This window comes from Colossoma macropomum, unplaced genomic scaffold, assembly GCF_904425465.1.
Source record: "Colossoma macropomum unplaced genomic scaffold, Colossoma_macropomum, whole genome shotgun sequence".
In the NCBI taxonomy this organism is placed as follows: domain Eukaryota; kingdom Metazoa; phylum Chordata; class Actinopteri; order Characiformes; family Serrasalmidae; genus Colossoma; species Colossoma macropomum.
The window spans coordinates 28,194,705-28,212,338 of record NW_023494786.1 but is presented as its reverse complement, the minus strand read 5'-3'; the positions used below and the strand labels follow the sequence as shown (position 1 = coordinate 28,212,338).

General features: G+C 38.8%; 1 protein-coding gene and 1 long non-coding RNA gene across 2 annotated transcripts in view; both read left to right on the top strand.

The window, feature by feature from the left end:
• Nucleotides 1-7,436: 7,436 nt before the first annotated feature.
• LOC118804676 lies at nucleotides 7,437-11,263 on the top strand. Its single transcript, XR_005007007.1, has 3 exons — nucleotides 7,437-7,509; nucleotides 9,205-9,258; nucleotides 11,077-11,263. It is a non-coding gene; the product is annotated as an uncharacterized LOC118804676 (long non-coding RNA).
• A 199-nt stretch (nucleotides 11,264-11,462) lies between these two features.
• LOC118826645 (IgGFc-binding protein) overlaps nucleotides 11,463-17,634 on the top strand; it is a 41,344-nt gene continuing 35,172 nt past the window's right edge. Inside the window, exons 1-3 of the mRNA XM_036597676.1 lie at nucleotides 11,463-12,306; nucleotides 13,277-13,623; nucleotides 15,385-15,927. Of these exons, the coding sequence (XP_036453569.1) occupies nucleotides 11,463-12,306; nucleotides 13,277-13,623; nucleotides 15,385-15,927 (1,734 nt within the window). The remainder of the gene's footprint in view (nucleotides 12,307-13,276; nucleotides 13,624-15,384; nucleotides 15,928-17,634) is intronic.

Genomic DNA, 17,634 nt, shown 5'->3' with positions numbered 1-17,634 from the left:
TTTCTCAGCGTATTACAGGCATCAGTTTCCTGAGTTTCAGTATGCTAACAGAATGGGAGCCCATTGAGGCTGGATTTTCTCTAAAGCTTGCAGAATTTTCTAACAGGCCCCCATTTTACATCACATTGATCGTAATTGATTGGTATGATGAAACCCAGAAAGCAACACGTAATGCTAATACATTATATTACAGTACATGAAATAATCCTGAGGTAAGAAATAGCTGGTTTGGTTGGTGAACCAGTGCTTTAAAGAGTGATTTCAAAGACTTTGCCAGTGCTTAAGTTGTGATTCCAGTGATTAAAATGCAGAAAATAAGTTTTCCAATATTTTCGAATTCCGCCAAAGACAAGTTCCGGACGTGATTTGGAAGGTCTGTATTCCGAATGGAATGAATTGGGATGCATTGTAAAGAGCAAGCAATCTGAGAACTGGTTTGGCTGATTGTACTTACATTAAAATGTTAATAAAAATTACAAATGACCCACAAAACCTGCTGGAGGAGTTTCATTTTGTCAGATTTAATGAATTACAGCATGTTGCACATACAAGTTTCATGCAAAAGTTTAACAACCCCTGAAGAAATTACATACTTTGTTGAAAATGGGCTACATTTTCCTGTAAATGAAGGACCTCCATTCAGAATGCTGCACAGTCCAGGACTAGGTCTAATCTCTGTCCAGGAAATGGAGTAGGTCAGTGTAAAGAGTGAACTTTTGCCATCACAACATTAAAAAATAACCATAAACAAGACAGAAAAGGGGAGCTGATTGACAAAGTTTTCAAGAAAACAAGAAAGAGTTAAAACCACAAGTGGGTAGAACTTTTAAAGAAAACAAAAATTCAGACAAAATGGCCGAACAATGTGGTAGTAAATCCTTACCAATATTTTTTTGCTATAGCCTTTTATGTACAGTGAACATTGCCAAGGCGTTCAGTACTAACGTTCATCCACTTTTATTAGATGAGCTACATTTCTTGCTTAATTTTTTTTGGCCCAGAAGTGGAAAATCCCTTTAAGCTATCAGATACGTTTTTCCTGGTTTCATATTTACACAATGAAAGGGTGATTATTAACCACTTAACCCCTTAAATGGCCAGCGCCCGTCGGCAGGCCCCCAGCTTTATTACACATAACTTAAGAACAGCTCAGCCAGTTTGCATTGAAGTCCCTGTAGTTACTGAATAATAAGCCCTAGTATGTAATAAGCCTGAGATTTTAATGGGTTAAACCCTGAACATCCCTCAGCTGGCCTAACTACAGAACTTATACATCAGTTTTATAGTGCTGAATAATTCAAAACATTTACTGTATAATAAGTCTTAAGATCAATAGCTGAATAATAAGTCTCATCATATCTTCCTCTTTTATTTATTCCGCCTTACTTTATGTATAGATAGATACTGATCTCGCCTTCAGTAAACAAAAATAAGGAGACAGTGTAATTAAACATCTTTGCTATGTCTCAACTAAGTTGGTGTGCTAATGGTTGAAGTGTTAGGTTATAGTGGATCTGGGTGTAAAACTGTGTAAGGGATGATGTAAGGGGTATTTTTGTGGCAGTTGCCTGAATTGGTGTAATATTTATCAGGTTATTATTATTTTTATTGGATGATATTACACTTTAATGCATGTCAAGCTCTCAGGATCACTGAAACTTCAAGAACTGTTGAAGTTTTCGTTCTTTACTTTTTTTCTTTCTTTACTTTTTTTCTTCCTCTTTCCTTCTTTAATTCATTTCAGTTTAAATGAACTAACTTTTATTGTACACTTTCAGAAAAATGGTATGAAACTGTCACTGGGGTGGCACCCTTAAGGGAACATCACAGTACCATAATCCGAAATCTGAAATCATATTTTCTAAGTCGTATTGACTCACGTCGTCTCGTCTCCAGGCTTTTTATTTTATTGTTTTAAAATATTCGGTTATGAAAAGATACAAATACGAACTTTTCATCTGGGAAAACTTATTTAAGGTGTACAATTGGATCTTAAAACCACTGTTGTACCTTTGAGGGAACATTTACATTGTTTGAACCTGATGAATGAAAAACGTACCTGCACAGAACCTTTATTAATAATGTTAATTTATAATAACAGTGTATGTGTATATGTGTGGTACACTATAACGAAATATGTTCGGCCTTTTTCTCTGGTGCATAAACATGATGACAAGGACAGCAGATACAAGATACAGTGTGTGCATGGTACACCAGACAGTGGGCAATGAGTAAACATGTACTGGTGGGAAATACACTTTATGAACAAAACTTTGAGACCCCTTCCTAACTATTGAGTTCAGGTGTTTCAGCTACACTCATTGCTAACAGGTTGATCAAATTAAGCACACAGCCTTGCAGTCTCGATAGACAAACACTGGCAGTAGAATGGGTCGTACTGATGAGCTCAGTGACTCTAAACATGGCTCTGTCATAGGATGCCTCCTCTGCCACAAGTCACAATTTCTGCCCTGCTAGATCTGCCCCTGACAACTGTAAGTGCTATAATTGTGAAATGGAAGCATCGAGAAGCAACAACGGCTCAGCCACAAAGCAGTAGAACATGCAAACTCACAGAGTGCTGAAGAGCACAGTGCCTATCCTCTGTGTAATCATCCACTAATGAGTTCCAAACTACATCTGGAAGCAGCATCAGCAAAAGAACTGCGCATTCAGGGCTTCACGAAATGGGTTTCCATGGCTGAGCAGCTGCACACAAGCCTAAGATCAAAATGCACAGTGCCAAGCGTCAGATGGAGAGGTGTACAGTCACGGCAACCGGACTCTGGAGCAGTGGAAACGTGTTCTGTGGAGTGACGAATGACGCTTCTCTGTCTGACAGTCTGATGGACGAGTCTGGGTTTGGTGAATGCAGGAAGAACTTCTTTCTTTCTTTCTTTCTTTCTTTCTTTCTTACCTTTCTTTCTTTCTTTCTTTCTTTCTTTCTCGTTCTTTCCTACCATTTTCTTTTTCTTTCTTTCTTTCTTTCTCGTTCTTTCCTACCATTTTCTTTCTTTCTTTCTTTCTTTCTTTCTTTCTACATTTTCTTTTCTTTCTTTCTTTCTTTCTCGTTCTTTCCTACCATTTTCTTTCTCTCTTTCTTTCTTTCTTTCTTTCTTTCTTTCTCGTTCTTTCCTACCATTTTCTTTTCTTTCTTTCTTTCTCGTTCTTTCCTACCATTTTCTTTCTTTCTTTCTTTCTTTCTTTCTTACCATTTTCTTTTTCTTTCTTTCTTTCTTTTTCTTTTTTTCTTTCTTTCTTTCTTTTTTCTTACCCTTGTTTTTCTTTTTTCTTTCTTTCTTTCCTACCATTTTCTTTTTCTTTCTTTCTTTCTTTCTTTCCTACCATTTTCTTTTTCTTTCTTTCTTTCTTTCTTTCTTTCTTTCTTTCTTTCCTACCATTTTCTTTTTCTTTCTTTCTTTCTTTCTTTCTTTCTTTCTTTCTTTCTTTCTCGTTCTTTCCTACCATTTTCTTTTCTTTCTTTCCTTCTTTCTTTCTTTTTTTTCTTACCCTTTGTTTTTCTTTTTTCTTTCTTTCTTTCCTACCATTTTCTTTTTCTTTCTTTCCTTCTTTCTTTCTTTCTTTTTTCTTACCCTTTGTTTTTCTTTTTTCTTTCTTTCTTTCCTACCATTTTCTTTTTCTTTCTTTCTTTCTTTCTTTCTTTCTTTTTTCTTACCCTTTGTTTTTCTTTTTTCTTTCTTTCTTTCCTACCATTTTCTTTTTCTTTCTTACACTTTTTCTTTCTTTCTTTCTTTCTTTCTTTCTTTCTTGTTATTTCCTACCATTTTATTTTTCTTTCTTTCTTTCTTTCTTTCTTTCTTTTTTCTTACCCTTTGTTTTTCTTTCTTTCTTTCTTTCTTTCTTTCCTTCCTTCCTTCCTTCCTTCCTTCCCACTCTCCTGTGTACTGATCTCAAGGTATTCTCCAAAGCGCTGGCTGTTAGGCTACGAGACGTGATGGGGCATGTCATTCACTTAGACCAGACCTAGTGTGTACCTGGCAGGTCCATTACAGATAACATTTGTTTAATCAGGGATGTTTTGGAAGTTTCCAATATTCTGGGTGTTGACTCTGGCCTCATTTCACTAGATCAGGAGAAAGCTTTTGATCGAGTAGAGCATCAGTATCTGTGGTACTCTCGAGGCTTTTGGTTTTATTCCCTGTTTTATTGCAATGGTAAAGGTATTGTACCAGGACATTGAGCGTGTGCTGAAGATTAATGGTGGCCCCTTTAAGGCTGAGCGTGGAATACAGCAAGGTTGTGCTGTGTCTGGAATGTTGTATTCTCTTGCCATTGAACCACTGCTGAATAGACTTCGCTTCAAACTTGAAGGCTTCGTGCTACCTCAGTATGATGTCCAGCATCGCATTTCTGCTTATGCAGATGACATAATGATTATGGTAAATGGGCAAGAGGATATTGATAATTAGGGTCTGCTGTTCAGGATTTTGGGAAGATTTCAGCTGCTAGGGTGAAATGGCGGAAGAGCGAGGCTTTTGCAGTGGGGAAATGGGCGGGTGGTTTGCCCAGTTTACCGGCTGGTATGAATTGGAAAAAGAGCGGGATCAAGTATTTGGGTGTTTACCTTGGGGATGAGGCTACACAACAAAAGAACTGGGAGGGCGTAGTGGAAAAAATGGAGGGTAGACTGGCGCGATGGAAGTGTATTCACACACCAATGTCATTCAGAGGGAGAGAACTGGTAATAAATAATTTGACAGCCTCAATCCTTTGGCATCGGCTGTCTTGTGTGGATCCTCCTGTTGGGTTGCTGGCTCGTTTGCAAGCCATCATGGTGGGACTGCCTTCACTGGGTCCCTCAAGGTGTGCTTTTTCTTGCTAAGGAGGAAGCTGGACACGGCCTGGCTACTTTTCGCCTGCAGTTTATTCAAAAAATTTTGACTGGCTCGGTGGACTTGGTGTGGAGAAAGGTGGCCAGCGTTATTCTGCGTAAAGCAGACGGCCTCGGACTGGATACCGCTTTGTTTTTAATGGACTATAAGCAGCTACGCCTGAGTGGATTACTGCTTTTCTTTTGTGGGTTGTTTAAGACTTGGGCACTGTTTAAAACTAACAGACTGGGACTAAGCAAATCCCTTTTCTGGCTGCTGGAGGACCCACTGATCAAAGGGTCACGCCTGGATATTGTGAGTGAAGGTGTACCTGGCCTCACTCAGACTCTGTGTGCCTCCAGCATGGTCAAACTACGGCACTTAGTGGATGCAGCTGGACCGGGACTGGGGGATGCCCGGGCCGTTGCTTCCGGTTTAAGGCCAGACGTCCATTCGCCATGCTAGGGCTGATCTCGACCTGTGGGGGAAACGGTCGGGCCAGGAAGATTGGTCCTTACTAGAGAGCTACTGGAGTGGGGGTGCAGTGCCCAATGGAAGGGATCCATTCCCAAAAACTGGCCTTACTCCTGATTTGACATGTCTGGTCCATTATTGGACCTTAATGGACTGCGAGACATAAATCTGTGCACAGCCTCAGGTAAAATTCTCTACAAGTGTTGTGTCAAGGTGTTTAACAAATCAGTGTTGAACGGGAGGGCAGACACAGTGTGGAGAGGAAAACTTGGGCTGGGGATGGATAAGTGACTGGTTTGGAGGGTGTTGTATAAACCCCCTTTAATAAACAGATCTGGTGATCTCCAGTGGAGAATTTTACATGGGGCTGTAGCTGTGAACTCGTTTGTGTCTGTTATTAATCCACATATCACTGATAAATGTGTGTTTTGTGGTTTTAGAGAGACTGTTTTTCACTGTTTCTTAGAATGTGCAAGACTTAAGCCGCTCTTTGATACACAGAGTTTCTTGTTCATGAAGTTCGGGGAATTTTTTATGTCACATGTTTTTATTTTCAGATCCGGTTATACCAGAAAAGAAAGAATGAAATGGCAACTGCTTAACTTCCTTGTTGGTCAGGCTAAACTCGCGGTTTATAATTCAAGAAGAAACAAAGCAGAGAACAGAGCTGGTCATGATGTTTTGCCTTTGTTCATTGCTAATTTCTAGTGAAATCTAGAATAGTTTTTGAATATAAGTTCTATAAAGCGATGAACAACTTAGGTGTATTTGAGTTTGAAAGGTGTTATAATGATGGTTTTTGCACTGTGGTGGAGGGAGAGTTAGTCCTCGCCAGTCCTTGGGGCTGATATTGTTTGGGGGCAGTTATATTATGGGTGAAGCATTTGTAGTTAGGATTTGAAGTGACTGAATAAAAGTCTCTGTTAAAAATCAAATCAATCTTTCTTTCTTTCTTACCTTTTTTGTTTGTTTGTTTGTTTCTTACCATTTTCTTTCTTTTTCTTTCTTTCTTTCTTTCTTTCTTTCTTTCCTACCATTTTCTTTCTGTCTTTCCTACCATTTTCTTTCTTTCTTTCTTTCTTTCTTTCTTTCTTTCTTTCTTTCCTACCATTTTCTTTCTTTCTTTCTTTCTTTCTTTCTTTCTTTCTTTCTTACCTACCATTTCTTTCTTTCTTTCTTTCCTACCATTTTCTTTCTTTCTTCCTTTCTTTCTTACCATTTTCTTTCTTTCTTTCTTTCTTTTTTCTTTCTTTCTTTACCATTTTCTTTCTTTTTCTTTCTTTCTTACCATTTTCTTTCTTGCCATTTTCTTTCTTTCTTTCTTTCTTTCTTTCTTTCCTACCATTTTCTTTCTTTCTTTCTTTCTTACCTACCATTTCTTTCTTTCTTTCTTTCCTACCATTTTCTTTCTTTCTTTCTTTCTTTCTTTCTTTCTTTCTTTCTTTCTTTCTTTCTTTCTCACCTACCATTTCTTTCTTTCTTTCTTTCTTTCTTTCTCACCTACCATTTCTTTCTTTTTTCTTTCTTTCCTACCATTTCTTTTCTTTTTTCTTTCTCTTTCTTTCTTTCTTTCTTGCATATAAGTAAATATCTGAAAAGAAAAAAAAGAAGTGTGTTTTTCTTTCTTACTGACTGAATTTACCTGGTTTTATATGTCAGTATCTCACAGTTTCCGCGTGTCACTGATGCCTTTTTAAGGTACATGTAACTCTACACAGTGAGGAAATGGGTGTCGCCTGCTTCTCACCTAATATGACAAACAAAATGAGTGAGATTATAAATGACACACTATCACTGCATAACAATGTTTCTATGGCAGCGCATGATCCTCTCAAATTTTAATATGTACCTTTTAGACTGTAAGATGACACAAGTTAGCATTCAGCACAAATTTATCATTTTAAAGCCAATTTTATGCAGACCGCTAAAGGGAAAGTGACCTGTTTTAGTGGACACAACCATTAACTCCCACTCCTCTGTGCTCCATCCTCTGGTCATTTGTACTTATGCTTCACATAGTGTGAAACTGAATATACACTACGACATTTAATCCTATTCATAATCCGGTCTCAGGAGAGAAATTCTACTCATTTATGGGTCAGCGCCCATCCAGCCCCTCCTAAAACTCTCCCTGCTGGTTCAGACATCTCAGTTTATTAGTTTTTAAACAAGGTTTGGAGCGGTTCTGTAATTTTCTCTGAAGGTAAGTGATTTTTAATGCTGTTTACTGTTCTTTAGGGTCATTTGGTGCAGGGCTCCAGTGCTCCAGTGCTGGAGGATCACCAGCACAGTGTGGTGATTTCTTACCAGGTTCAGTAGGTGTTTCTGAGGACAGCAGTTACTCAACTATGCAGAACACTAGACCTCCAAGACTGGACCACTGATTTCGTGGCTTTTTGGAAGTATATATATATATATATATGTGTGTGTGTATGTATATATATATATATATATATATATATATATATATATATATATATATATATATAAATTCTTTTATGAACACGCTTGCTAAGGTGTTTTAGCAGCATTATATTTTTTTGCTGAATTTCTCTAATAACAATTTTGTGACTGTTGTAAAAAGCACCATATGCACTGTAAATAAATCTAATTTGAATTTTGTTAATATGACTAATTTGAATTTAAGTACTTTTTTGCCGCATTTCGATGTGTTGTTGTTTATTTGCTGCTTTTATATTGTGTCCTGTGTCCTTGTGTTCATTCCTGCCCCATTCCAGTCATTATTTTTGCATAGCAAATCAGTATTTTAAGATAATGGGTCAATATTTTTGACATAGTAAGTCTTTAATACAAGATAATAAGTTGTGATTTTGACATAGTCAATATTTTGAGAGAATAGTCATTATATCAACATAAATGAACACAAAAAATAAATAGTTGGATGAACTTTATTTCACACATTTTCATTCAGTCGAACAGAGTAGAGTCAGTATGCAAGCACTTTGTTACATCGACATAAAATAAATTACTGATGCAGCAAATTTTAAACATTTTGATTGTAATTTATTTGAGTTTCATTACAATACAGTTCTTTGGCTTAAGATAAACAGTTTTCTTCTACTGAAATGCAGTTTTTGTCCATTTGTGTAAGGCAATTACTTAAAGTCAGTACAGTGTAGTCAAAAAAAAAATGGTTCCTTTTGAGTGTTGCAAGTCAATATTTTGAGAAAATAAGTCCTTACTTTAAGACAGAAGTCAATAATTTAACCAAATAAGTTATAATTTCAAGATACTAAGTTAAAATGTTCACAAACAGCTGCTACAAAAATCATAGGCATTTTTCTCCCGTACCTGCTGGAAATGGGCTTCTATACTCAGTGAGCTTTAGACACTGAAACAAAGCATTTGTGTGGTAATACACTTTATTCATGTTCAACTGATTAAAACATTTGAATCATCTAAAATCACAGCGCAACTTGTTCAGTGTATAATCAGGCTCTCCATGTCCAAAGTGCATGTTTTTTCAGTGTTCTTTAGTAAAGAAATGGCTCTATATAGAACCATGAGCACTCAAAGAACCCTATGTATGTTTAAAGGGTTCTTTGCATTATGAAAATGTTCTTCACACTGATGGAGAATGTGCTGTATTTGGTTCTATATAGAACCTATTTGAAAAGGGTTCAACAGATGAACCCTTTTGGTGCTATATAGAACCATATACAAAAAATTCACCATCAATCTAAAGAACCATTTACGACGCAAAGCACTCTTTAAACATGCAAAGGGTTCTTTGAGTGTTCATGGTTCTATATAGAACCATTTTCTTTGCTAAAGAACCTACATAAATGTATGACTTTGTTCACACACACACACACACACACACGCCCATATATATAATTTATTTATTTATTATTTTTTTGTTTGCTATTGTTTGCAGCAAAAATGTGGACTGTACCTCTCCTGGGTTGTTTTTTGATGTTCCTCTTTTGTGGTAAGTCTTGCTCCATTTTCATAAGGTTATGAAGGTTTGTGATGCTGCTGCTGCTGTGACAGATAAAATCCTACAGACAATCCTGTCAATCACATCCATAATCATTTAATTCAACAAAAGTCAAAGGTTTAACATTAGTTAGAATCAGCCTGACGATTTACATTTTGCTTAATGTATCGAGTGTTAGAGTTTTACCCTGATAAGAATGATTTACTAAAGCTATAAACCAGGAGAGGCTGTGTGTTACTGTGATTTTATCATAGGGTTTTCTTGGGCAGAGGTAAACCAGAGTAAAACCCCCCTTCACTGGGATAAAACACAAGGTAACAGTAACACAAGGCTTCAAGTGGCTTATTGCTTTTCTAAAACAGCAGCCAACATTAAATATGATAAAATGCACTTTTTTTTTATAATACTAACGGACACGACTAATATTTCTCCAAAAAATGTAGTTCCCTTAGCATATGGTATCATTGCCAAGCAACCATGGATGGCTGAATGAGGAGAAGAACTGTTGGTCGACCTTCACTGTCATGTCATTGATGTTTAAAATGAACATATGATAACACAGCACTATTTAATGCAAAAAACTTTCACTTTGTAAGTACTTTTTGGTCACCAAATTACCACCGTGAGTCTTATCTAGCACCAATCTAGCGATGCCCCTTTTTCCACACTGGAACTGAATCTCAAATGGCTCCCTGCTCCCTACATAATGCACTACATAGGGATTTAAATACGGGATCCTGCACACTGACAGTGCATATTATAGCTAAAAAATATTCATGTGGGATTCAGGAATTTAGCCACATGCATACTCGACACATACTGCCCTTGCAAACAATGTATTGAACCTACATTTTGTCTTGAGTTTTTATATGTAACATTTATAATAGTAAAAAAGCGTTAATTAAGAAGATCTAAGCTTTATTATGTTGCTTCACCCATCATGCACATCTCCACCATGAATGGATTTAAAAAAAATACATTTTAGGCCAAAATCTTCTCAAAACTATTGTAAAACAATGTCTCAGGCATCAGAAAATATATTACAACTGCAGCTAATGGTAACATGATGCTGTTATTACTGAACAAAATGCATCATCAACAGGGATGGGGGAGTAGCTAAGTAGCAGGCTACTTTTTGTAGCTAACTACAATTTTTTGTAGCTAATAGCTGTAGCCGCTACAGTTTTATGAAATGTAGCTAATAGCTGTAGCGCCTACAAATGTTTGTGTAGCTATAATGAAAATTTCTGCTACGATTTCATTACAGTTTTCTGAAATTTGAGCCATAGAACGCAGCCGTTAACTGGGCTGGTGGCGATTGTGCAATCCTGACAGAGCTGCAGACAGTTCCAGCAAACGGTCAAGCACTGCCCTCACGCACTGATCACCCCTTACTAGTAGGCTTAGCTCAGGGGTTGCAACCAACATGTTATGAAGAGCCATTTTGTCCTTTCAGCAAAATGAAACCACCTTTGGAGCCACATCATTTTATGTCCGTTTTACCATCTTGGCTGTAAATATAGCTACAAATTTTGGGAAAGTAGCTACAAAGTAGCTAACCACTAATTTTTCAGTAGCTATCCCAGCCCTGATCATGACGGCGTATGACATCTGCCTTGACATGTTTATACCATGGTTATGTAGCAGGGTTCAAGAAAAGTGTTCCCAAGAGGTCAATTTTGATTTCAGGTTGACTTTAATATTTGTAAATATCTTGGTTATAAGAAGCTTCCAGCATTAAAGCAGCTCCCTCATTCACTTTCTTTCTCTCTCGCTCTCTCTCCCTCTATACTCTTACTCTCCGAACAGGTGGCAGCAATGCCCGCACTGCAGGTCGAGAGTTTGCCACGGCATTCATGCAAAACTACATTGCCTACTATGGCAGCCCTGTCTTCCAGCTTCAGATCACCTCCGTTCACTCCAACTGTAGCTTGACGGTAAGCGTGCCCAACCTCCGCTTCTTCCAAAAGGAGCAGCTGACCGCAGGCCAGGGTGTGACTGTAACACTTCCTGGAGGAGTGGAGGTGTATGGCAGCCAGAGATCCAGCAATACCATCCTTATCCAAGCCACTCAGGATGTCTGTGTCACCTCAGTGAACGCCAAGTTCTACACTGCAGACACTACGGTGGTCTATCCCGTGAGCGAATGGGGAGTTGAGTACTTAATATTCACTCCGAAGGTTTCTCCTCCTTCCATGCAAAAACAGCTCATGTTCATTAACGGGGGTCAGCGTAACACGGTGGAAGTTTACCTTCGAGGAGACGTCCAGTTTCAGGACAGCTTGTACGTGGCTGGCAGTAAGCTAGTTGTCAACGTGGAACCTTACGAAAGTGTCCAGCTTCAGAGCGATCAAGATTTGACCGGGTCAAGAATACTGTCACAACTTCCTGTAGCTGTGTACTCAGGCCACACCTGCACCTGGTTCTTCTCAAAGTGCAACCATGTCTATGAGCAGCTGCTGCCTGTGCCAAGCTGGGGCACTAGCTACCTGGTGCCTCCGATGTCCACCCAAAGCCAATACGACAGCGTCTTCGTCCAGGCATCGCAGCCAACACAAATATCTGTACGTTCAAGTAGTTCCACTGTAAATGCCACCTTAATCCCTGGTCAGTCAGCTGAATACAGAGTCTATTTCCCAGACGCCCTCAGCATCACTGCAGATAAGGGAATTCAGGTTCTCTTTCTGTTCAACGGGGTTCAACTGTCTTGGTCAAAAATGTACGACTCGTTCATGTTGAATCTGCTGTCCACTGACCGTTTCTGCTACTCATACGCTCTGGATGGGCAAGACGGCTTTGACAACCGAGCACTTCTAGTGGTGCCGAGCAAAGACGTGTCTGGGCTGCTGTTTAACGGAGCTCCTCTATCTAGTTCTGTCCGTTGGAGGGCAGTGGAAAAGACTGAGTACTCCTGGGCTGAGCTAGTCTACATGTCAGGAGTGGGAAGACACACTGTGACCCATCCAAGTGCAGCCTTTGGCGTCTACGCAGTAGGACTAGCGCTGATGAATGGATATGGATCAGCAGCACTCTGCACAGGTGCCCTTTTTATGTGCTTTCAGACTGTAACTGTGACATTCACATTATGTGAAATGAGCTGTGAAAAGTTCTAAATCCAGACGACACAGGTTCTATTTGAGGTGAACTATTTTTACCTAAGGAGGTTATGTGATTTAAGCAACTACAAACAAGAGCAATCCTATATCAGTTTGTCTGCAGTCGACATGAATGAATTTGCGCATGTGCAGTTCCATGGCAGCATTAAGTGTAAAGTAATTTTAATCCAGTATGAATCTGCAGTGTGTGTAGTTTTACAGTCTGACAGTAATAATTGTGGAGTGATTTTAATCCAGTGTGAATCTGCAGTGTGTAGTTTTTACAGTCTGACAGTAATAATTGTGGAGTGATTTTAATCCAGTATGAATCTGCAGTGTGTAGTTTTACAGTCTGACAGTAATAATTGTGGAGTGATTTTAATCCAGTATGAATCTGCAGTGTGTGTAGTTTTACAGTCTGACAGTAATAATTGTGGAGTGATTTTAATCCAGTATGAATCTGCAGTGTGTGTAGTTTTACAGTCTGACAGTAATAATTGTGGAGCGATTTTAATCCAGTATGAATCTGCAGTGTGTGTAGTTTTACAGTCTGACAGTAATAATTGTGGAGTGATTTTAATCCAGTATGAATCTGCAGTGTGTGTAGTTTTACAGTCTGACTGTAATAATTGTGGAGTGATTTTAATCCAGTGTGAATCTGCAGTGTGTAGTTTTTACAGTCTGACAATAATAATTGTGGAGTGATTTTAATCCAGTATGAATCTGCAGTGTGTGTAGTTTTACAGTCTGACAGTAATAATTGTGGAGTGATTTTAATCCAGTGTGAATCTGCAGTGTGTAGTTTTAAAGAGTCTGACAGTAATAATAGTGGGGTAGAGGGTGAATGACTGTATTTAGACCTTAATGCACCTTAATGCACCTTGACCTTCTCCCACCTCTACAACCTTTTACAGTACCTGTCACCTGTTATAACTTCACGTGTGGTGTGGATGAGGAGTGCCAGATGAGGGATTTTACTCCGACTTGTGTGAAGAAGCCTGTACCAGAAAAGCCTGGAGTATGCTGGGCCGTGGGGGACCCCCACTACCGGACCTTTGATGGTCGCTATTTTGACTTCATGGGCACTTGCACCTACGTCATCACCAAGAACTGTAAGAGCAACAGCAGTTTGCCATCTTTCGAGGTTCAAGCGCAAAACGAGAACCGAGGCAACATCGAAGTCTCCTTTGTGGCTCTTGTGACTGTGAAGGTTGGAGGCATCACCATCACCATTGATCGCTCACAGAAGGGTCGAGTGAGGGTAAGAATTTATTCGTATCTGAAATATTGTGAATGTGATGGCTTGGATTCTGGCAGTCATGGAAATTTCAAAGGTGGGGAAAACTTGTGTTGCCAAAGGATGTCTAAAAGGAAAGACACAGGTGTGATTTGGAAACTGCGGTGGTGGTTTAATGTGGGGAGGGTTGGAGGGTCTGGGCTTTAGTCGAAAATTAATCACAGCACTAATTTAATATCAGAAACAGAGCTTAAGTATTGTCACACATATGGATTAACTCTTTTGTGACTGAGTCATCTCACCCCAGTCTTAGCTGAATAATATTTCCATTAGAGAAGTGCAAGATCGCACAGTGTTTATATAGCTCTATTCAATATCACAGAACTCTTTCAGCAGTCTGTCTTCTCTTTCATCACTAGATGAAATGAATGTTTATGTGACATTATGTGACAAAGGGCATTTAGTTAAAAGAATTTGGAAATCATTGATGCTTCATTAATACAATACTGAGATCTGCTTTATTTCTTTGAGACAATCTTAGAAAAGACTTTTTACCCTCTGGGATGTGTGATTCTGTTTCTAACTAATTGTGCAACATCTAATATGTAAGCATTTATTAGCTCATGGAAAAACTAATATTAGAAAAAAAAACCAGATAATATTAATACAATTAGTGGCAGTTTTATCAGGGCTCCAGACAAAAAATTAGCTAAATTTCACTCAGGTGCCAACAGCATTTTTAAGAGCCAAATAATAACATGTGCAAAAATAAAGCTTTTCAACTTCAGGTCTGCTCTGTGATTTGAAGTATCTCTGCCTTCCACCATGCCTGATTCTTGTCATACATATTATCAGCCAGTCTGTTTTTTTTTTCCATTAACAAGATTTGGGAGGTAAATTTGGTGAAGGGTAGTTCTTCATGTGCTATCATGTAGGCCATGTAGGCTCTTTGAATGCTTCACTGGTTGTTTTTTGTGCATTCAGGGGACACTGTGCGAGCTAAGTGAGTTTCCTTAGGATCGCTCTTTACGACAATAAAATCTTTTTTTTATTATTATTTATTCCTGTGATGAAATCCATTTTCCCAGCTAGATCTTTGCTCGCTTTCAAACAGGACTTGCAATAAAGTCTGCTTTACGTTATCATAACTGAGCCACGGAAACTCCTGAAGCCAAAAAAGTTCTGAAATGTCTCTCTGTGGTTGTACTTCTGCATGAAGTGCTTGAAGTGGATGGTTGTTCAAGTTCATCTTCGTGTGGGTCTTTCATTGATCCATGTAATCAGTTATGTTTTAAGATGAAACGTGATAAAAGAAAATACCTAAAAACAAAACAGGTTATAAATACAGAACAACAGTAATAAATAGTTACCCATAAAAAATATAATAATAATCCAAAGTTGCTGCCTGTCACCACTGGCTACTCAATTTATCTTATTACTCGCAAATTAATGATTGTGGTCACAATTGCGACCATTTTAGCCGCAGTCTGGAGCCCTGTTCTGTCTGTCAATGTGTTAGTTTAACCATCTCCAAAACTCTCCACATAACAGCCCAGTATTATTTATAGTTATCATTACCTATTTGGCCAGTCAGTATTTTGTTAAGTTGTATTGCTTTTCTTGTATAATTTCAAGACTTCAATTCAGTAACAGATAGATTGTCTCATCTTCTTTCTAATAAGCATGTGAAACAGATACACTGCAATAAAAACCAAGGCTTATGAGTCAACCTGGGAATTAATGCTATATAGTTGTTCATATCTAAATTTTTTGTGTTTTGTGCAGATTGACCACACTGTCTGGACTCTACCTGTTCAAATGAACGAAGCTGGAGTAAATGTGTCACAGTCGGGCCTCTCCGCCACCATCCAAACATATTTTGGCTTGACTGTGCAGTATGACTGGGATAACTATCTTCTGGTGACCCTCCCTGCTACCTTCAAGGGAAGAGTGTGTGGCCTGTGTGGAAACTTCAATGGCAATCCGGACGATGACCTAACTACTCCATACAACACGCAGAGTCCTAGTGTGGTGGAGTTCGGCATCAGCTGGAGAGTTTCCAACCTGACGGACTGTGTCGACTTTGTGAATGGTCGCAGTGGTATGGGTCAGAGTTGTGATGTAGAAGCACTAAAAGAGTGGGAAGGTGAACAAGACTGTGGACTCCTAAACAGCACCTCTGTTGGCCCATTCAGTCGCTGCAATGCTGTCATTGACCCAAATGTCTATATGCAGAATTGTCTCTTTGACACTTGCATGGCTGGTGGGCTCAGGTTCTACTTGTGCAAGGCTCTAGAGGTCTATGCAGATGCCTGCCAACGAGCTGGGGTACCCGCTGACTGACTGGAGAGGAGCTGCCAAATGCCGTAAGTGATAAAAGCCAATAGTAACCAATACCAAGGCATGTTTGGTGTCTGATGTTCGGTTCATCAGCTTTGCACTGAAGATAAGAGGCTAATCTAGCTAACAAATGATGGAAACTTAGCCCATTAGTTAGCGCTGTGCAATCTCCATGCCTCAAATCACAAAATGCCTATGGGCTTTCTAAATGCCTACTTGCTTATGGGCTTTCTGACACTGTCTTACATAACGTTATCTATAAAAAATGGGCAAAATTAGTGATGCATCAATACCATTTATATTTACATTTTTAGTACTTGCTGATACCACGCTGAGTAAGCTACCTAGAATGAAGAGTTAGTGTAAATAAGTGCAATGTACCTCAACAGTTCCATCATTAAAATCTAGCTGATTTTAAATGACGTGCATTAGCTAGGTATGCTATGTTAGTTATCTTGGATTTGAGTAGCACTGCAGTGGAGAAGAGCAGATTTTGTTCCACATCAGAAAAGTGCTTCCTCTAAAGCCAGGTTACAATCTGCGATTTTAGAGATGTTAGAATAGCCCACTGTGTTCAGACAAAGTCTATGATTTACATACTCCCACTGTGTGAAAATGCTCTGTCCATGCTATGTGAAACACAACCTCTACGGACGGCTCTGTGTAAGGACAGTTTCAAATAAAACAGTTTCACGCAAAATAACACACTGTACTGAGCAAACACAGTGAGAAACTGAGCAGCACTGCAAACACTGTACAAAAACTGTCTAAAAGCAGATGTAGAGGTACACAGTAGGACAATATGGTTTGTCTGCAACCTGTTTTACACAAAAAAAATCACTTTATTAATGTTTATATCGCGCAATTCTCTTGTGTTGACTTTTTCGCCTCCGTTTTGCTAGCCTACATGTCTCCAAGCGGCTGTGGTTGTGTTTGCATGTGTTTAAAATAGGCTAAAATCACACATTGTAGGTCTGGCGGGAATACACAAAGGCAGAATGTCCAAAGTGACCGACAGCATGTTCAACTGACACAGAGTCAGCAATGCTTCTCTGTGTGAGCAGAGCCTCGTTCACTGCCAGCTTGAGTTGTTTGTTCATTAGCGCGGCTGTAATGTCCCGGCCTCATGCTAGGCCACCTCCAGCTGCTAGGGGGAGACAAGGCACCACTAAGGCTTAATTAGGGCTAAGTGATAACAGCTGTGGTTCGGTATTAGTTCCTCTCATGAGTTTTTGTTTCTCAAGTACCCCTCAGCGTAAGTATTAAAAAAAAAAAAACCTTTGAGTGCGTTTTTGGTGACTGCATTCCCTTTTAGTTTTTTCAGTAACACTTTCTATGAATGTCACCTTTGTAAGCATCTATAAACACATTTATAACATGTTATAATGCATTCGTATGGCATTATGAACATGATTATAAACATTTATAAAAATGAATTACACTTTATAGCCATGTTTATTATACATTATGAATTGTTAATATAATGCATTATAAGTAGTGTTAATAACATGTTATACTGTCAGTGTCAAAGAAGTCAGTCCCAGCTTGGAGAGTGTAAAGACAAATACCAGGCTAACGGTGGTGTACATTACCTTTCCCACATTGGGTAAAACACTGATGGCAGCCCTAGTTTAAACTCTGACATTTGAAGCCTGTAATGTGCTTTATTATGTATGTTTTAGTGTTTCAGTAAAT